At 53.6% G+C, this 21,676-nt stretch overlaps 1 protein-coding gene across 5 annotated transcripts in view; it reads right to left on the reverse strand.

The window, feature by feature from the left end:
- The window catches only part of CLEC16A (C-type lectin domain containing 16A), a 197,789-nt gene that overhangs the window by 5,524 nt on the left and 170,589 nt on the right, over positions 1-21,676 (reverse strand). For 4 of the 5 annotated variants that reach the window (XM_041748308.1, XM_041748306.1, XM_041748309.1 and 1 more), the window contains one exon: positions 7,683-7,832. In XM_041748308.1, coding sequence (XP_041604242.1) covers positions 7,683-7,832 — 150 coding nt within the window. Of the gene's footprint in view, positions 1-1,069; positions 1,192-7,682; positions 7,833-21,676 lie in introns of all 5 variants that reach the window. The other variant, XM_041748310.1, reaches the window with a different exon arrangement.

Here is a 21,676-nt window from a genome sequence, read left to right on the forward strand (position 1 = left end):
TTTCTCGTTCAGGGCAAAGGTAACTGCTGAGCCCTTGGTTTTGCCTGCCTGCTGGTGTTTCTGGCTCAGAGGCCACAGGTAGGGGCCTGGCCGAGAATGAGAGATTTGAAGAACATTCTGGTTTCCTGGCCAGGAGCCAAGGAGAAGAGTGGAGAGTCCTGGGTGTCCAGGTTTCTGTGAGAGATGCTCAGCCTCCCGCAGCTTTGCCCATAGGTAAGACTGAGGCAGCAGGTCCCCAGGTCCCCAGCCAGTACCCTCCAGAAGCTGATCTCCGGCTTTGGGGCAGGGGCTCAGCTGGCCCTTGCCAAGTGACAGTTTCCAGGAAACCTTTGGGTTTGCCGCACTCAGGCTGGGAGAGGGGAACTGAGTGGTGGTCGGCAGGGTGGGGGTGGGGGTGGGGAGCAGAGCATAGCAGGGAGGAAGCAGAGTTCAGAGGAAGCAGCTTCGAAATGCAAAAGAACGCAAAAGGCTCCTGACTGGCAAGTGGGAGGCCCACAAGGGAAACTCTAAAGGGAGCAAGGGGATGAAGGAGGGGCAGGCCACAGTAAGCGGCCCTACACTGCCACAGGCATGCAGGCTTGGGTCAGCAGCCCATAGACCAGCATCAGCGGCCACCCTGGAGCACTGGATATAAGAGTGGGGGACGGTGGAGTGGCCCCCGCCTGTGCCTGTCAGGTTGATGGCTTTGGCTCCTGGCTGAGGTGGGACTAAATCTACTACCAGGCTTTGAGCAGGGCTGGGGGGCAGTGGTGGGTGGGGAAGAAAAAAAGAACCTAGCTGATTTCCTGGCTGTTTTTTTGCAAATTCCACTGCTCAACCCTGATGGCTTAACCCAGGGGGCCCCCCCGAGGGGCTGGGCTGGAGAACCCCACCAGCTCGGTAGTCCCCGGAGAAGGACAGTGTTTCCAGGCTGCTCGAGGCTCGGGGCCTGGGGATCTGGTCCCCAGCCCAGGTGAGGCCAGAAGGAGACGGAAGAACGGGCATTGGGGAAGCTGGGGAGATGGTCCCCCGAGGCCTAGCGAGGCCGGGCTTGCCGTGTGGGCCGAGCAGGCTAACGGACGAGACCTGCCTGAGTTGCCTGCGAGAGTTGCCGCGACAGCTGCCGTTCGAAGCACTAAACCCAGTGGCCGCCGTGACTGTCGGCCTCCGACAGGCTGAACACTCGCCGGCGTCCTTTCCTGCCACTCCTGACTAGAGGGAAACACAGCGACAGGTCATAGAAAGCCTTTAACAATGGGACAGAGAAAGGTGACACGGAGAGGGGTACAGCGCAGTGACGGACGCCAAGCATGGACGAGAGCGCGAGGGAAGTGTGGCGGGGCCCCGGCAGGTGCTTGTGACAGCTGGGGGAGGGGGAGACATGCCCCCCCCCAAGCGGGTGAGACCCCCCCCACTTGGCCCCACCAGGATGAGCACTGTCACAACAGCTAGGGATCAAATCGTGTGCTCACTCTTGGGGCTCAATCGAGGGTAAAGACAGCAAAGGTTCAGTCCTGTTGGAAAGGAAAGACTCAGGGTCGTCAGCAACATGTGGTGTCTGTCGGAGAGAAACCTCCAGGGGCAGAAGGACAGAGCTGCCGGTCAGTTCCACAGGCGAACCAGCAGTGAGGGCGAAGGCCCTGCGTCTCTGGGCCTGAGGAGGGAAGGCTGTGTGGTTGGGGGACGGGAGCCAAGCCGGCTCGTGAATCCAGCAGGTTTCTGAGCCCAACTGATGAGGCCTGTGGATCCTGACGTCACCACACTGGAGCCAAGAGCGCAGCTCAGCCAGTTCTGGGAAAGGCTGGGAAAGCCCTGGACGGGCGAGGCACTCCAGGACCCCCCCACCAGCCGCGGGGCGCCGCTGCCCAGGAGACACTCTGCTGGTCTGCACCTCTGGAAACCGAGACCGAGCCACAGCAGGGAGGCCTGAGACCAGGTGCTGAGCGGCCAGGGTGGGTTCTAATCGGCTGAAACAAAAACATTAGGAGCATCTCCCTGGGAAGGAAGGAACCGTCATCTCTGACACAAACTCGGGATTCAAGCAAAGCTGAAAATTAATGCCATAGAACACAAGGTGAATGTACCCCATGGCGCGGGGCTGGATACTTAAACAATTGTTAAGACGGTACATTTTATGGTATGTGTATTTAACCACGGTTAAAAAAAAAATTAGTGCTATGGAGAAAATTGGGGAGAAAAGAACATGCTTTGTTCTGAGTTTGGAACTGAGTTTGGTGACATGGGGTCAGTCTCGGGCTGTCTGGCTCCCACTGCACAGGGAAGGAACCGTGCGCTGGGGTGAACGTCATGTGTTCAGACAGCCCAGGGACCAGGAGAGGATGTGGAAAGTAGGACCCCACCCCTGCCAGGCCTCGACACTGGACCTCCAGGAGCCAAATCCTTCCTTCGACCTATAAAACCTTGGGGGAAGGTCAAAGTGCTCATAATTCTACGAGCCTTAAAAACGGACGACGGAAAGAGCAGGCTGGCCGTCACGCTGACTTCATTTTTTAACAGTGTTCTTTTCTCAAAGCAGCTCACCCAGACCGTGTGTAAAACACAACAGAGCCAGTCGCAGAGCTCTAGTACCCTGAGGAGTTCTCTTATCTGAGCCCCACACAGAGAGTACGTGTGTGAGCGTGTGCACTGGGTGTGCATGAGTGTGTATTTGCCTGTGTGTCCGTGCACGCGCGCGCGTGTGTGTGTGACAGCTGTAACCTAAAAACGTTTTCTAAAGTATTCCTACTGGCCTGACATTTGGTGCCAAATTTGGTCTTATTTTCTCTTTCCTGCCATATGTCCTCTGCAATTTCAGCTTCTCAAAGCCATAAACTGTTTAAGGCAAAAAAAAAAAAAAGAAAACCCCAAATCCTGCTAATTCCAACCCTGTGATTTTCTCAGTGGGGAGCAAGCTAAGGCCTAGTAGGGCAGCTGCAATGGACAAGTGGGTGACACAACACCAGGTCCCAGGACGTTGCCATGGACCAGGGCACCAGCTTCCCCCAGGAAGGCTTAGGGTAGTCCCACTGTACTTTCTTTCAAGGACTAGGGGAACAGGTCAATTCGCACACCAGGTGTTAAAACTGGACAGTAATACCTTCTGCACAGCCTTAACAGGTAAATAATTATAACGATGAAAGTAAAATATCCTGGCTCTCAACTCCTTCTAGTTGGTTTTTTTGGTTATCAGGTATTTCAGCTGTGATCTTTCCTTCAGCTGTGGGTGTCTTGTGGCCCTGATTTGGAGTCTAGCGCTTGTGAAAAAGCTGCTCACAAGCATCCACACTCTGTCCCTGGCATGTGAAGGAGACTCAGAAGTAGCTGCTCACAGCATAGAGGGCAAAGCAGTGACTCCTGGGCAGGTTCCTCCCCCTGCGGTGAGGGGTCCTCTGCCAGACTGGGCCAGAGGCCTCGGCCCCCACAGGCACATGGGCTGTTCCTCAAAAATAAACTGCTCCTTGTGGTCTGTATGTGGAAGGGCAGGATTTATAGGTAGACCCCAGGGAGACCAGGAAAAGGAATCAACTTGTCTCCTACCAGATGCCAGGTATAGCTGGGGTGGGGATGGGGGTGGGGGGGCTGTGTGAGACCCAAAGGCCACCCTCCTAATTAACCCCTCTGCCTTTGGCTTCCGTCTCCAGTGCTGTGGCCCCTGGGAGCCCGCTGGGCCCTCCTGCAGCTGTTCTGTGCTGCTGGAGCCCCTTGTACCTCTCCTTTGTCGCTAGCCTGTGTGTTCCACACTGTACTACCCTCTGTCTCTGGCACTGCACGTAGCAAAAACCTGTTTGGTTAGAAAAAGTTAGTACAGCAGAGATAGGGGACCCAAGGCTGGCGTAGATAAGATGCAGACAGAGGGCGGACGTGAGGGCCACCCTTGGAGAGACCCTAGTGAGATAAGGTCTGATATCCACAAAACCTGAGTCACTCAGACTCAGGGTCACAGGGCAGCTGAGAAAATCTCTATTTGTGATAAACAAGTGCTTCTTGCAAATCCAGGCAGAGAACTCGAGGTCCCCTGGGCTGGACAGACAGTGGAGGTGGAGGACAACCTCTTAACAATAGAGTTTTATGTCCTCATTGGGAGCATGAACCCACTTGGGCTGGCAGAGGAGGTCGGGCTATCTGGGGTCTGTTACTGATTTGGGGGGACTCCCGGGATTCTGTCCACAGGGGCCACAGAGCCCAGTCTTGGTTGACTGGGACTGCAGTCACTAGGGTCTCTGTGAAAGGGCTGTGGCTTTTCGTTGGGGATCTAGAGCAGTCATGCACACTGGAAGGAGAAATGTATGTACTTCACGGGCTGCCCCCAGTGGAGACCTGACCCTGAGGCCCAGGTCTCTGGGATGCCACACGGAGGCACCCAGAGACAGAATTAGCAGCTGCGTGGATATTCTGCTGGCTTACATGGGAGGGTGGAACAGGGGTTGGGGAGTTGCCAAGGCTGGGGCTCAGGTGTGGGCGTCTCTGCTTCCTAGCTGCACTGTCGTGGCCAGGTTGTATGATTTTTCCAAGCTCCCGTGTCTTCCCCTGTACAGCGTGAGGTGCAGGATGTCAAGTCTCAGTGAGGGGATGTCTGTCAAGTGTTTATGAGCACAGTGCCTGGCACACGGGGGGGATTAGGAGGTGCTCTGGGGCGGTACACCTCTTGGGACGCTATGCAGCAGGTGCCCATGCTCTAGCTACTGCTAGGATAGCGTAAGGCTCACCCCTGGCTTTCAGGGATATCCTTGGATAATTCTGGGTTTCAAAACCACAGAGACATAGAAAGCTGGGCCTGTCTTGTCCCTTGACGGACAGCATCTCTTGTCTGCTTCCCCAACCAAACACCTGCCCATGCAAAGTGTGGCTTTGAGAGCAAAGAGGCCAAGGGAGCTAATTCTGGCTGCAAAGGGCCTGGCAGCTGCTCTCCACACTGGGAACTTCCTGGACTCAGAGGCTCTGGACGTACAGGGATAGGAATGCTTCTGATTCAGCTCTGTGTCCTCAAAAACCACTTGGAGGACAAGTGGCCCCTTGACTGGGCCGCAGCTGTTTCTGCTGTCCAGGCTGGGTGGGCTGTGGGGAGAGGCCCTGGCTTGTCCTGCTGCCCAGCTGGCCCTCCAAGGATGCCGCCTCAGGCCGACTGTGGCCAGACCCTGCGGTTGAAAAGTCTGGTGAGGAGGCAGCACGGGGCCAGCCCGTGCCAATCAGAAGCCTAAACACCGAGCCACCACTCCGAGCCGACATCAAATCAGGAAACTGGCCGAAGAGCACTCATCCTGACAAAACCTGCCTCCCTTCCATCCTTCACTTCCTGAGCACGGCCTGGTGATGGTGGAACCACCCAGGTAGACCTGCCCTTATGAGGAACACAGAAACCTCATGTGCTGTTCTCTGGACGGACCCAGGAAGCTGGAGCCTGGCCTGGAAGTTTGCCATTGAGAGACCAACTGAATGGTGGCCCTCCCAAGACCTGCCACCCCAGCCTGTGGTCCTGGGGACGAAGCTGACTCCTGTAGCCGGGTCCCTGTGACAGGGAGGAGTGTGTGGGTTATGATGCTTTCTCTTTCTAGGGATCAAAAACTGGGTCCTCAGTTCAGAGTGAAGTACAAGCTGCCTGATAGGCTGGCCCTTCATCAGGGGGTAATTTCAGTGTCTTCAGAGATTCGGACAGACAGGCTGGGCCTCAGGCTTTTACTGTCAGGCAGCATAAAAAATGGGGATTGCACACTTGCCTCTGCAGTCTTGCCAGGGACGCACGGAACGGGGGCAGACACCCAGGAGAGCCCGACCATCACTTATCGACTGGAACCGCCTGGCTACCTGACAGCCAGGCTGACAGCCCCTGCATTTCTGAGATGAGAAGACAGGTCACTGGCACCATGCGGGGGGTGGGGGGGTGGGGGTGGGGACAGAGGGGCTGAGGGAGGCCAAGGGAAAAGAACTTCGCATCGTGGGGACCCTGAGCCTCTAGGGGAAGGTACAGAGCCAAAGCCCCAGGGGCCTTGCTCAGGAGAACACCTGCCGGTACAGACCTGATTTTGATGATTGTGGGTCTTTGTTGGCTTTAGTTTTAGGCAAAGAAGTACATGGCTCATTTGTTTGCTTAGCTGCTGTCCGCACCTTCTTAAGCATGAAAGAAAGGCATACATAGCTCCACAGGAAAAGACCTTCACCCAAAATGCAATTCAAGTACGTGTGTGTTGGGGTGCACACAACACAGACACAGAAGCGTGCACACACATGCAGGCAGCACGTGGGTGCACACACAAGCACATGAACACATAGCCCTGCCCTTCAGTTCCCACAGCCAGTGTGCGATGAGGCTGCAGAGGGAGGTGGAGGGCTGTTCTCAGCTTCTGGGGAAAGCTCCATCTGAATGCCCCGCTGTGGGCCTGGGAACGGTCCAGCAACACCTGCAGCCAATCTCAGCTCAGGCTCAGACAAGGCGGCCATATCCTCCCAGCTGGCACGGGGTGGGGAGCAGGTGCCAAGTGGTAGAGGGTCTAAGTGAGGTGGTGTGAGGGTGACCCTGCTGCCTGGGCCTCGGGGACATCGATGTCAATGTCGATAGAGACGGATGTAATGGATGCTCTAGGCGGGGAGGGGGGCTGCAGACAGCAGGCATGGAGACCACGTGGAGTTAACCCTTTGCTGGGGAATGCGGAAGCTGACGATCCTGGAGGGGTGCGGCCACCAAAGGAGATCTTGCGGTCCAGTGCTGAGGCATTGGGAGCCAGGGGCCCGTAGCTTCCTGGCACCACTGGGGTTCATGCCCTGGCACATGGCTTTTATCCTGACCCCCCGATCCACCACCTAAGAGGAGTTCAGGTGCCTGTGAAATACGATAGGTAAGGGCTCTGGATGGGACCCTGAAGGAACAGCAAAGGACAGCAACAGTACCCAAATGAGGGTGCAGACCAGAATCACTGGGGGCCTCCCAAATCAGACACACCCAGGGCCCTCTGGACCCAGGGGCTGTGCTGCTGGGCCGTGGAGCCTCACTCACCCTCCAGGCCATCCAAGCACCCCTCCTTGGGCCCTGCTCCTCTGGCTGCACTGCGTGGCCACATGGTTCAGGAAAAAAGCCTGGTACCTCTCTGGGCTCTCACATGACACAATGAGGCACTCACGTGGGAGGGGCTCATGTGGCTGAGAACACAGGGGGCACCCGCTCAGTCCTCTCACTGTGGCCGCCTCGCTCATGGGGTCTGTCCGTGCCACGCCTGCACTTGTATGAGGTCCAGGAAGGCGAGATGGGACTCTAGCACATCCTAGCAGACTCTCAAAAGGCGTACACCTGGTCACAGACGACTGGAATGCACCGAACATTTACAGAGAAAACTGGTATGTTATGAAGGAAAGAAAAAATTAGCAGGCACACGATTCTTTTGCCAGGTTCAAACAATCCTGTCTGGGAGACCCCTCCTTGGGGAGGTGATAATGGGGGCAGATTCAGGCTCGGCAGCCATCCACCCCTCCAGCTCTGCAGTCAGGGAAGGCCTTTCTTGGAGGGCCAGCCTGCAAAAGGAGTGACTCCTCCCATGCCGGGAGCTACACCAGCCAGCCTGTGTGTGACGTCACAGCAGAACGAACGCGGAACCCCAAGCGGCAGTGTCCCCAAACCCGGTGGCAAGGAGGAGCTGGGGGTCAGCAGTCTTGGCATGGAGGGATCACAGAGTTCCCCGAAGCCCGCCCCCCACACCACGTCATGTGGCCAATACCTGATGGGCTCTGGGTGGCGGAAGGGGTGGATGACGAGCTGGCACCTCCAGAGTCACAGTGGCTGGTGCTCCCGCTGGGGCTCCCACTGGCAGATGGCGAGGACAGGGATGGCGAGCTGTGCTGGTTTATGCACTGGGCCACGGCAAAGCCTGCAAGATAGGTGGTGAGGTGACCAAGCAGGAAGACACAGCTGGCCTAGCGGGAGGGGGTGCCACACTCCCCAATTCCATGTGAGACGCCACAGGGCAAGCCAGCCGCACCCTCAAAGGTGGGGCTAGAGACCTTAACGTAAAGGCTCCACTAACCAACCCAATTCAGCCCCTTGAAGAGTCCCAGCTGACCTCTCTGGACATGGGCCTGACCTGGACATACTTCAAAGCTGTTTCAAGGAAGAGGGTGCAGCCGGCCATAGAGCCGAGGGCTGGGAGCCATAAATCTGAGTCCCCGATGCTGGCTCAGCAACGGGCTGGCTGTGCCCTTGAAGGGGACATGCAGCCTTGGGGCTTTAGAGGCATCTTGGTGAAGTTCACACAGGCACTCGGGACATCCTCACAGCAAAATCTTGGGGGTCTGCTGATGCATCTGAGTTGTCAAAGGCAGGGCACTGGGCAGGAGGGGAAGAGCCCCAAAGACTTTCCCTGCCACAGAGTTTGCTCAGCTCTGGAGGCTCTGGTGAGTTGGTGTAGGAGGAACAAAAGCTCTGGTGAAAAGTTCCCAACTGCAGCGTTCCACATGGCCCTTGGAGCAACACTGGGCCTGTGGCCTTCCCGGCACCAGGGAGTGGGGGAGCACCACACTTTGGAGACGCTCAGACCTGGAAACACTGGAATACATGCCTAGCGCCACCCCTACTATTAGCGGAGAGTGTCCTCACTAAGTTATCATTGCCGCACTATGGGGGGGGGGGCAGTGGGGCACAGGGCTTGGCACACGGTGAGAGCGGAGTATTCTTTATGACGAGCCCATCTGAACAAGACCATCTGGGAGCCCCTTTTCTGCAGACCATCACTTTCTGTCCTTTCCACACTCCGCTTTTCTAAAGGGCTGTGTCTTCTGGTTTTATTCACTCAATACAGGAAAGCTCCTATATGGAGCAAACACCTTGTTGATGACCCCAGGGGACCACGTGGACCATGGTGGCTTCTGCCTCGGTCCCTACATGCTAGGCAGAACCACAGTCAAGGTGCTCTGTGGAGCCTGATGCTTGCCCCGCAACTCAGAAGTGGCACCAAACTGGAGTGGGGGGTTGGGCTGGGGGTGAGGGTGGGGGCATGCTCCATGTTCTCCTGGCTGAGGGTGGGGATCCCAACACTCCTGGCCAATGACGTCACACCTCTCCACTCCCTGAGCACACTCACCCCAGCCAGCCCCAAACTCCATTTGTGCCGCCTATGCTGGCTGACCTTCATGGGGATGCCCCTTCCAGAAGGTTCCCTAGGCTCTGACCTTGCTTTCCTCAGAACTCAGGAAGGCAGGGTGTGGAGCGGAGGGCAGTGGTCAGCAAACTATGGCTCACTGTTTTGTAAATGAAGTTTCACTGGAACACAGGCATGGCCCTCTGGTTGCATACACAGTCTGTGGCTGCTTTCAAGCTACACTGGCAGCACTATTTGCCATGTGGCCCACAAAGCCTCAAAGATTTTACTCTCTGGCCGAAGTGACACACGGAGTACGTCCTAAGCCCCCTTCCCTTCACCTACCTATGGGCAAACCTGGGTCTAGCTGGGGGGTGGGGATCTGCTGCTTCACCCCCCACCCCCTTAGGACTAGTGGGCCCCCGTGCCAGGCCAATGCGGGGTGGGGTGGGGGCTATTTTGTATTAATGTTTGTGTGGTTATTTTTGTCTAAGGATTAACTCTCCAAAAGCCAAGTCTCTACTGTTTATTGTGTTGTATTTTATTTTATTTTATTTTATTATCTATTTAGTTATTTTATTTAACTTTGCTTTTTTTTTTTGAGAACGGCTGACACACATTGTGACCTTGGTTTCAGGTGCCCAACATAGTGACTTGTCAAGTTTCTACATTATGCCGTGTTCACAGCGTAGCTCCCATCCGTCCCACGACAACACTATTACAATATCACTGACTATATTTTTTTATGCTCTGCTTTTTATTGCTGTGGCTTCCTCATTGCTTCACTGGAGGCCTGTATCTTCCTCATCCCTCTCCCCTCAGGCAAACCAGGTCTTCACGTACACCCTGAACCAGGCCATCTGGGTTTTGCAATGTAACGGCAAGTGGACGTGAGGCCTTGTGGCAGTGTGGTGGGTTAAGCTCACCAGCTTCTCTTTTGTGGAGGGCAGCACCCCCCACCCCCTCCACCAGTTTGTGCAGACAGATGTCTGCTCGTAGGGAGAACAGCAGGACTGACCTGCTGCAGTTCCCAGGAAGAGGCATGATGTGATACACTGTGTGTGTCTGTCGTGGAGGGGGAGGCTCAGATTCATACGGCAAACATCGAGGCAACTGCAAACGGCAGTCAGGAAGGTTCCCAGGGGACCATCAGCTGCAGCCCCACAGCGTCAGCTTTATGGCTACTTACTTCTTAATCACTTCAAGTGGTAAAACCCCCAGGTTTACTAGCTGTTAACTTGACTCAAAAATGAATCACGCCTTAACAAATCAAAATGTCAAGATGGCTTTTCCCCGAGCTGCTTATTTATCAGAGCAGTGAACACAGGGGCCACTGACGGTGTCGAAGCCTTTTATGCCTCCGACAAGGCGCTAGCCAGAACAGAGGGATGGTGGATGGCGTAGCTGTCACCAGGGTGGTCGCCATTCTCTTAAGACATGCTCTATAGAGCCCTGGTTTATTGCCATAAGATGTCTGGGGCAGGGTGTGTGGGGTAGCCGACGAGAGGCTGAAATTGTAGCCAGGAGACTGAAGTGCCTTCGTTTTGGAAATGGATCTGGGTCAAGCCACATAACTTTTGTTTGTGCTGAGAAACAAACAGAAACAAAAAAAAATCACCAACTTCTGATACCACCTGTTGGCAGGATCTAGCTGAGCAGAGACAACTGAGCACATCTTCCCCTTGCTTGCTGGTGCTAAAACCTCTTGTACCCCTTTCCCCTCACCCACGGCGCTGGGGACCCAGAAAGGCTCAGTGATATTTTCTTTTGTTGCCAGGTGCCCAGATTCTCCCTGTCATTTCAAGGGGCTCCTTCCCCAATTGAGGCGGCGGCCACTTTGAGAGCCAGTCTGACATGTCAGAGGGCCAGGAAGGCTCTGGAAAGAACTTAGAAGTGCCTGTGGCCAGAGAGCCTGTCGGCCAGCTCTTGCTTCATCCATGCGAGGCAGTTCTTGATGAACCAGCTTCAGTGGAGGTGCCAAGAGGCTTTCTGGGCACGGGTCAAACACACATGGACTGCCAAATACTTGCAAACACAGACCAGCCAGAGATCATGGGACAAGGGCACAGGCGGAGAGGCCTCCCTGAGATCTTCTCCAGCAGATAAAATGCTTGGCTCTCCCTGAGTATGTGTCAAAAACAGCCTGTGAAATGTGTATCAGAGGCCATACGATTTTTCACGCCATCTGACTGACTTCACGCCTAGAACTTTATGCTGTGGATGGCACTGTGGACAGATCTCCAGAGTGAGCGATACAAGGTCCAAAGCACTGGTGTGTGTACCAGGGAGCTGGAGACTCGAAAGGCCCAGCAGTGGGGGAAAGGCCAAATGAATTCGAATACGTGTAGGTGGTGAAATCCTCTGCTGCGGCTAAACATGCTGGTGTGAGAGAAGATTAACTGTGGAAGAAAATACTCAAGACAGTAAATGAGAAAAGATTAGAAAAAGCACATCCCACATGTTCCTATTGTAAAGGAAGGAAGGAAGGAAGGAAGGAAGGAAGGAAGGAAAGAAAAGAAAAGAAAAGAAAAGGAAAGGAAAGGAAAGGAAAGGAAAGGAAAGGAAAGGAAAGGAAAGGAAAGGAAAGAAAAGAAAAAAAGAAAAGAAAAAGTTCCAGCTCTGCCTCCCTCCTTGTGCAGAGCTGAGCAAACAGATTGCAAGGATCAAAGCTAAAGTCATGGGAGAACTAGGTGGTTTTATTACATGAGTTTTAGTTTTAGTTTTTGTGCTTTTCTGAATTTTGTCAAGATTCCTATGATGATTGTTATTTTGTACCAGAAATAGAAGGGAGGATGAAGGCAGGGACGCGAGCTGGAGAGGCTCAAGCTCCCGGGTCCCTGGGGCACCCCTGGGATCGGATCTGTCCTGGCCTCCAACATCCTCTCCCCTGGGCTCCCCAAGAACCTCCCCAGAGCTGGGCCCCTGCGCAGTGCTCCTGAAGCAGGCTGGCCTGTGCCGAGGGCCAGCCACATCCCCTGCTTTCCAGGAGCAAGGGTGTAAGGGGGGCGGGCAGGCCGGGGTCTTCCTGCTGCCCTCTGACCCCATTCTGCCAGTTATTCTGGGAGGATGAACTCATGAGTAACTCTCTGGCATTTGTCAAGCACAGAAATACCACAAAAAAGGTCAGCCTTCTATTTTAGGCTCCCTGATAGAGGGAGCACTGGGCTGGGAGTCAGAGCCCCAAGTCTGGGTTCAGGCTCTGCCCCAATGGCTTTGTGGCTTTGGACAAGCCTCCTCTGCTGTACGAGCCTCCACGTCTCGATGTGAAAAACAGGAACAGTTGGTGAGGATCTCTAGGCTTCAACGGCCAAGAGCTTTCTTTTTTACCTACAAATCTCCATCTGGTCTGAACCCTAGGACCCTTTGGGGGAAGTAGGCCAAGGAAAAATGTACCTTGAGCACACTCTGTACAACCCCCTTCTCTCTGGATAGAACGTCCACTAAAGCGTTCCCCACCAGAACCAGGCTGCAGTGCGGGTCAGGGTCCAGAGCTGGCCACTGCGGCCCAAGGGCTCACAAAACGTGTTTTGCTCCGCTCATACCAAGGTTCTGGTTCGTTTGTCTTCTGGGTCCCCACGGACACATTGGGAGATTTTATGTACAAATCTGGATTTCTGGCTTCTTAAAACAGATCTGGTATTACTGGGCCCCATTCCCCCCGTGGCAGCAACTGGAGGGAAGGAGGGAGCGGATTCCTTCCCCTCCCCACCCTGCCTTGTCTTGTGCTCCCAGGTGTTTTTGCCGGCTTGTCTCCACTTATGCTTACTCGGACAAGTCCCCAGACTCAGGGAAGTTCCCAACCCCAGAGATCTCCTCAAACCCTACCCCCTAGAATCACTGGTGGGGCATTCTGAGATGGGGGCACCTGCCCCGCAGCAGCCCAGGTGGGTCCTCAGACCTCAGAGCGACAAGAACCCCTTGCTCTTGGCCTCAGCCGGGCTGTTCCATTGGTTTGGAATTCTCTTTGCCTCTTTTTCTATCTCCGTAAATCCCTTCCCCATTCTTTAAGGCTCGTGCAGCTCAGGGTCAGCTTGGGCCAAGAGTTTCCGCAACCAGCAGGGTTACTTCTCTGTACTCCTGCAGCCTGCCCTGTCAGCTGTAGAGGAGTTGGCCTCCTCACGTAGGGCATAAGAAACTCCACTGCCAAGATGCTTTGGTGGTGCGTACAACAGCTTTCCTTAGTTTAACAGCTAACACCTGGGATCGTCTGGGGTTGAGAGGGCTTTGGACAGTACCTATTTTCCCCTTGGTCTAGTTACAGGCCCTGGCAGCTAGGCATGGCCAATGTGGCTAAATTGTGGAGAAGGACATAGAAATGAAAGCAGCATGTTGGATTTCCAGGAAGGTGTCTCTTAAAAGGAAAGGGGGTATACCTTCTTCTGCTGTGCTTCCTGAAACATGGATGTGACGGCCGGAGCTCCAGCAGCTATTTTGGACCACGAGGATGAGTCCCATAGTAGGGGCAGCAGAGCATGGAGGGGGTAGAGGCTTGGGTCTGGTGCTTTGTGGAGCACCTGACCTTCATCCAGGCTTCCCTACTTGAGAGGGAAATGAGCATCTCTCCGGGGTTTTTCTTTACTATGTAGTTGAACCTGATCTTCACTGACAGTTGCAAAAACGCTTTGTTAAAGCAGGAATGTGAGCTGGGCTCTGTGGAGACAGAGACTGGCAGGTCTCCAGAGCTGGTTAGGGAAAGCTGCCCTGCTCTTTCTGCGGGAATTTTGGGAGTGGCAGAGTGTGGGGAAAGAAGGAAAGGGACAATAGAGATGGGAGAGGAGGCCTTCCTCACACCCCCCCTCCCCCGCCCAATCTTTAGGAAATGTTCCTTCAACTCTTTCCTTATATGGTGCAAGTGGACTTTTTAGGTGGAAGCCTGGGAAGGGACTGAGTTTCCATCTGCATTCCTACCAGGCCATGCAGAGATTATGCACATGGGCCAAGACCTGAAAACGGGTGTGTGTGTGTGTGGGGGGGGTGGGTGGGAGGGTGTTGGTGGCGGCAGGATTATGAGAGACCAGAGGGTGGGAAGGCTTACACGTGTGTGGCTGAGGGGGTTTGAGCCAAAGGCTTCCTAAATCTCTGAGGGGTAGTGAGGGGTAGGGAGGCCCTAGCTGACCTCTGTGTGCTGCCCAGAGCCTGTGCTGTGTGGCACTCTGATTCCTCCAAGGACATGGGTTACATGCAACCACTTCTGGTTAAAAACAGGGGCAGCCCGGGTGGCTCAGCGGTTTAGCGCCGCCTTCAGCCCAGGGCCTGCCTGATCCTAAAGACCCAGGATCGAGTCCCATGTCAGGCTCCCTGCATGGAGCCTGCTGCTCCCTCTGCCTGTGTCTCTGCCTCTCTCTCTCTCTCTCTCTCTCTGTCTCTCATGAATAAGTAAATAAAATCTTAAAAAAAAAAAAAAAACAGAAGATATGAAAGTTAGCTGAACATCTGGGAATTCCATGGGGACCCTGCAGAGGGTCGAAGTGGAGAGAGCCCACTGGGCCTACTGCTCATCAGAGGGACTCTGCACACTCTTAAAGGGCACGAGTCTCGCCCTGCAGCCTCATCCCCTACAGATGCTCTTAAGTATGACTTGCTTCCAGGAAGGATTTGAGGTGGCTTAGATTTTAAATCCCAAACCCACGTGCTACAAGGTACTGAGTACTGACAACACTGAAACATAAACGGAATGACAAGAGTCCAACAATGAAATATGGGTGGAAACTGAAAAATCACAGCAGAACAGCCTCCACAATGGGAAGCTGACATCACCATTTGGCTCTGTGCTTCCTGGGAGCCAAGACCCCAAGGAAAACTGTCCTGGGTGACCTCGCTCCCATGACACATTGGCTCACATGCACAGTTCCTGTCCCTACACCCTCTTGGACGACACAGCTGCTTGCCTGGGGATGGTGCCCCATTCTGGAAACATAATGCCATCTCACTGCACTCTTCAAACGTTTTTTTTCTGAGCAGTGAAACTCTCATTTACACATGAGCTAAAAATGGAACTGTCTGGCTGCAGGGTACCCTACCAGGGGTGGGCTTGCCTGCTTGCCCAGATACCTCTGCAGATCCGACCTCTGAAAATCACAGAGACGGCAAGAAGGTACCTGGAAGGCTGAGGCCTACAAGCTGCAGACTCGGGCACCCCGGGGCTGGACCAGTAAGGTCGGTGAATGAGGTGGGACCCACATGAAGGATGGGCATCTGCTTTCCCTTATTTGGTTAGGACGTGGGCACTGAGAAATGCTTCCCTTCTGTCAGGACAATAAACATGGCACACGGACATTCAGCATCTGTGTCGGGGGACGGAAGGCACTGGTCACACGCCTGGAAGAGGCAGGAAAGCACAGCCTCCCCCCCCCACGCACCTCTCCCCCCCCCTCCCCCCCGGGCCTCGCCTGACTACTCCTGTCTCCGAGCAAGAGTCTTCATGAGGCCACTGTTTCCTGTCCTGCAAGAGAAGCTGGATATCCGGATTTTATGTAAAAATTCCTGATTTTTAAAATCGTTGACAACTTAATTTCTATTTCCACTTTCTAAACAAGAAGCAGGCCACCCCAGGCAGGCCAAACCCAGTGCATCTCTGGGCTGCGTGGGCCACGAGCGCCTGGCCTCTGTTCTGGGCTAAGACCAAGGTGTCAGTGTCCTGGCCTCGTGGCCAAGGACGTCTGAAATGGGTGACTCTGAGCCGTTTCAGTCTCCTGTGGCTGTGCTTCCGGGAAGCTCAGTTTTTAAGAGCCCTTTTAGGAAAAAGCTAAGACTGTAAAGTCAGGGCTGCCCATCTTAGCAAAAACCAACATTCATTCGTGCTCGTTCCCCACTGAAAAGCACAGAATGAAGCCCGCTGAGGACTGCTGATTCAGGAGAAGCAATCCAGGCATTTTTGACCTTCCCCAGTGCAAGTGAGGGCTATGGGGTGAGGATGCCCTGCCTGAGCTTGCCTTGCGTTGGCAAATTCACAGCACCCGCTGCAGCTCAGGTTTTCACGATGCATCGTTCGTGCTTTCTCCTTCGTGCTGCTGGGAAACAGTCAGAAATCAATATGCCTTGTGACCTCATGCACTGAACACAAGACAGCAAGTGTGCCGCGGCCTATCTCCCTTCAATGGCCCCTTCCCCGACGCTGCCCTTTGTCCTCCCACTGCAGTCAGCCGGGTTCTGGGTGGGACTGAGTTTGGAGCCTCAGCGTGGGGGGTGGGCTCTGGGCGGACTGCAGCCTATGGGATCTACAGGCCACACTACATGGACTTGGGAGGCTGGCTCTGAAGCTGCCCCCCACAAGAGGACGGTGATGCCCAAGAGCAGTGGGGGCCGGGCACCACGGAGTTGGCGGCCACACCAGAAATGCCCTCAAATTACCCTCAACTCTTCAAAGAGCACGTGCATGGGAGGACGAGGAGGCAAGGTGCAGATTCAAGCCTCACAAGAGTGCACCCACGATGGGCGAGGCCAGGCCTGAGTGCTCACTCGGGCCTCCTCCAAGCAATTCACACAAAAATGAAAGAATCTACCAACACAGGAGTACGGTTCAGAGCCCTATAGGCCAGCAGGACCCCTGGGAGGTCCCCCACAGTTCCTTCCCCTACTGCTATGACTCTGAGGTTTGGGTGAAGGTAGAAGGCTCTGGAATCTGCACAGAGACCCTTCCAGTTTCCCTTTCTGGTGAGTCACACGTGATGTCCTGTTTCAGGGGGATATGCACAAAACTCTGGGCCTTGGGAGCTGTCTATGGGCTTCCCCCTCAAGTGGCGATTGGAAGCGATTTCTGATTTTCCTCATGTGCACTTCCTATCCGGTCTAGGAGGCAAATTCCCCGCTTGGGAAACGGGGTGTTTCTAATATCTCCCTTGGCAGAGCCTGGGCAACCTCACCACAGATGACCCCTAGATCACTGACTGGCTGCACCTCGAAATGCTTAAAGGCTTTTATTTTTGGTTGCTTTTAAAGGGATAACATGTCCAACATACAAAAATAGCTGGGAACTTGCAGAATCTCTTAGCCTATAGCTCTTTATCCATGGACAAATCCTCTTGGATTTTAAGGACTATACTTGAAAACCTGCAGGAGAGAAAAAATGGGTCTTTCAGTATCTTGCTTCCTTTTTGCGCCATCTCTGTCCTGTCCCAGCTTTGCCCCTCCAAGTTTCTGCTCCTGGGTGGGGCCTGGCTGAGTGGGCTGCCACCCGCGGGAGAGCCAAGGCCTCTGTGTCCCCGTGAACGCCGGGGTGCATCTAGGCGGCGGGAACACCAGCACCTTGCTGTGCTGGCACCCTTGTGCTGCCCTGGATGTGGGGGTCACAGGTGGACTAGGTCTCTCAGAGGATCTCTTAGGATGGCATTACCTCACTCTGCATTTTTAAAACTGAAGGCTGCCAGGACTTGGGTGTAATTCCCGAGGCCCGGGCCCCTGCCTCGCCCAGCCCCTGCCCTTCCTGGTGGCATTACCGTCTATACATTAGTAAGCACAGAACTCCACAACAGTCTCTCAGGGAAGGCACTAGAAAGCTCAGCAGTGGCCATCTCGGCTGCCTCTCTACTGAGGCAGGACACAGGGCTGAAAGAGCAGTGAGAGGGAGGCGGGTTAGAGAGGGGTTACCGACCCCTGACTCCTGCAGTCCCAGCATATCAAAGGGGGTGGAACCTGGGATGGGTCGGCTACAGCCTCACTTGCAAAGGACACTCCCCAAGGCTCTCGCCAGCCCTTGATCACATGGTCCTTTCTGGCAAGTTTCTCATCTCACCAGCCCTGCTCTGTGCTCTCAGGACACACTTATGGGTACACTAATCTTGTGTGTTCTACAAAGTGGTGCTGTGCAAAGGGGCCAGGGAATCAGTTCTGATCTTCTGCAGGAAGCATGTGCCCTAGGTGCACACTTAACAGGTTCCCGAAGCCAAGCTGTAGACCTGTGTCCTGGACTCAGGCTCTACAGTGTGGGGCGGTTAATTTCTGCACCTAGGCCACATCACTGAATTCTCTCTTACTGTGTGTTCCGATTAGGGTCAGGCCAGACCAAGAGATGATGACATCCTATTGCACGTCATAAAAAGACCTGGAGATACTATCTGGAACCACATGAGTCAGATAGAATCAGGGAGCATGTGTAGAGCCACACAAAGATTGCGATGGGGGCAGCCCGGGTGGCTCAGCGGTTTAGCACCGCCTTCAGTCCAAGGCCTGGTCCTAGAGACCCGGAATCGAGTCCTGCGTTGGGCTCCCTGCATGGAACCTGCTTCTCCCTCTGCCTGTGTCTCTGCTTCTCTCTCTCTCTCTGTGTCTCTCGTGAATAAATAAATAAAATCTTAAAAAGCAAAAAAAGATTGCGATGGGTGCTGGCCCAGAGCAAGTTTCAAAAGCCACAGCTGAGGTCCTCAAACAGACAGGACTTTGTCACCTTCTATCATGGCAGACCTGTGGGACATGGGAAATCAAGTGGTTGTATGCATGGCTCTGTCATCTATAAGGGGGAGCGGTGAGAAGGGCACATGCCCTTTGCCTCGGCAAAGGGGACAGGGTTTGTGAAGAAAGAGCCAGGGATCCAGCCACCCCATATGGGCATGTGACTGCAAGGGAACCATTCACCCTGCAAACCGGCATGTCCTCATGTGTCAAGGGGGTGACCAATGGCACACCTCCCAGGGCAGGGAGGCCCGAGGGAGTTGGTTTAGCTCAAGAGTACAGTCAGCACTAGCTGTCTGGGTTATTTACCTGGCATGTGTGGTACCTACAGCTTGGGTCCAATGAGGCAAGAACTGGGGGTTTTCATGTGTACGTGTCTTTACGCATGTGGGTATGTGGGAGAAGAAATGGCTCAGCTCTCTGGAGAAACTGTACAATGCAAAGCAAGATTCTTCCTCATATGAGTGGTTATGGCTGAAGGCCTTAGGAGTTAATAGGGCCAGATATCAAAGTTTAAGGGAATCATGTGCAAACAGTACACAAGGGGTGCCTGGGTGGCTCAGTCAGTTAAGTGTCCGACCCTTGATTTCAGAGTCATGAGTTCAAGCCTGGCCGTGAACTCCACGCTGGATGGGGAGCCTACTTAAAAATCAAACCAAACCACAGTATGTGAGAAGGTGGTGTTCTTGTTACTTGTTACGCCTGGCTCAAGGCATGCATGAATGGGTTCTGTCTCTGTTGGTTTCTTGGCTGGGGGGGAGGGTTGTGAACGCATTAGGTGGAGCCGAATGAAATCGTCCTTAAAGACGTGGGAGAAACTCATGGAGGAAGGGGAGGCAACAGCTGGCTGGGCATCCCAACAGGTGGCTCTCCCTTGGTCTCCTTTTCTCTGTCCCCGTTGCCTCCTGTGTGTCTGTGTGTACCTCCGTGTGTCTGTGTGGGCTGTATACAAACACACATGCACTCCCCTCTCCAGTTTACTTATTTTTAAAATTTTTTCCCCCCTCTCCAGTTTAGATTCGTCTTTCCATTTCCAGAAGGCAACTGCTTCAACAAAATGCTTGGAAATGATCTTGGCACTGAAGGAGGTGTATGTCTTCTTGATGGAAACCCCCCGATAAGGGGGCTTGCAAGGCCTCAGAGGGGCTTCTTGGATGGGCCCTGTATGCTCTGCTTTCCCTTTGTGTTTCCTTGCAAATGCTAAGCTAATGTGTTCGACGCTGAAATCACCCGGCTGTTCTGTGTTTGTAGTTTTCACTTATTATGTTTTTTTAGTATTATTAATATTTCATCATAAAACTATTGATTTCCTTTAACTAAGAGACTCTAAAGTTTGCTGCATCCTTAAGCATGATTTTATTATGTCTTGGGGCCAAATGTTTTTTCCAACCCCCTCAAAGGTATGCTTTTCCTTTTATATAATGTGTGTCAAGAAGAAAAAAGGAATTGATTCACACAATTCTGCTTTACAGGCAATTTTTAAGGAACGTGTATCTAAGAGGGTAGACTGAATAGACCTTTGCTAAATGTGACCACGCGTCTCTCTGTTAAGCCTTTTTATCTTTTAGAGGTTAGAACCAAAGCACAAAATTTATATTAAAATATGCAACAGTTCCAAAAAATATGTATATACATATATGATACTGTTCTAAGAGAAGCCAATATGGGACAATCGAGACAATTTCAGACATGACCTCAAAGCTTTTTAAAAACTCTCCGTGAGCGCCCCATCAAAGTCTCGGTTTTCACCATTTTCCGTCTTTCTCTCTTTAAAAGCCAAGAGAAAGTAAGAAGACACACTGCTGGGTTGGGGTTGCCTCAAAGAGGCTCTGCTACCCTCCCAACCCGAAGCCCCGGGGTCAGAGGCTGGCCACAGAGATAGGCAAAGGGCGTCCAGTTTTACAGAACCTGTCCTGGCCCAGGGCAGTAACTGGCAAACCAAACGAAGAGCTCTGAAATGTTTAAATATTGAACATCCTTTTTCTCCTTCCTCCACATTTATTATTAACTCGGACCCGCATCACTGTGTACGTTGATCGTTGACTTCATTTCTTCCCAAGAATCCATGACCCGACGGACAATGCTAGGGGCTGCCGAGTGGGGGCGGGGGCTGCGATTTGGGTTTTTTTCCTTTCATACCCTCGCTGGAAATCCTTTACGGTCAGCTTGTTTTTAGAGCCATGAATTCCTGGAAACGTCTCAGCCTTTCAATGACCCCTGGCGCCCGAATGCAGATGATTAGTGCCCCAAATATTGACAGACTGGACTTTTTTCCCCTTCCCAACAAGGGAGCAGTGTCAGCGCGAGGCAGCATGGAGGATGCTGTGGCCACCGGACAAGTGAGGTTGTGCAAACATCATTCAGACAGGCGCTCTATTGTTTGGGACCGTGGTTCTGTTGGCTTTGCCCAGGTAGAAACAATGCCCGTTGTGCCAACATCAGAAGTGCCTGGTTTTTTGGTTTGGTTTCATTTTGAAAAATAAATCTGTCTATGGCTACCAGATGTCCTCTGCTTGGTTCTGACACACAGGGAGGAGGCTGGTGGTGACCCGGCTCTGACATACGAAGTGCATCAGATGTCAGCAGCCTGGGCCAGCCGCCAGCAAACTCAGAGCCGGGCCCGGCGTCATTCCTCATGAAGAGGAACCTTCGGGTTTGGAAATAGAAACCTAAAAATCTTTCCAGAAGACAAGGCAGCACCGTTTCTTGGGAACAAGTCAGGGGGGCTAGTGTGGGCCATCCATTATGCCCAGGCAGGGCGCGGCTGCCCTCCTGTCAGAAGGAAGCTCCTCCGGACCCGCCAGCAGGGCAAGCTGGCTGTACGCATTTGCTTTTCCTGGGCTTTTATCTGTTCAAGTGAAATTGTCCCAAATGACCGGCCTACAGCTTCCACTTTCTTTTAAAAGATGGTACTACATTTGAGATCGATGTTTTCCCCTGAAATGCTGGCTAAATTTATCCTTCCCTGCATCCTGCTCTCCGGTCTCTGCGCTAAGCTGGCGAGCAGCGCTGGCCTGGCCTTGCTGAGTGAAGCGTCTGTCTTGCAACACTTGCTCCTCGCTGGGAGGACCCGAGCACCTAGCCCCTGCCTGTCCTTTTGTTCACCACAAGCACCAAAACCCCAGTTCTCTTAAAGATGTCTCCTCTGTCTCATTCTCTGAGGTCCCCATGAAGTAAGCACCAGCTGCCGGGGCTCTTTACCTGCCCTCAGCTTCCATCACCTACCCTGAAAAGCCATCAGGTTGGCTGGC

Source organism: Vulpes lagopus, chromosome 3 (assembly GCF_018345385.1).
Source record: "Vulpes lagopus strain Blue_001 chromosome 3, ASM1834538v1, whole genome shotgun sequence".
Taxonomy (NCBI): domain Eukaryota; kingdom Metazoa; phylum Chordata; class Mammalia; order Carnivora; family Canidae; genus Vulpes; species Vulpes lagopus.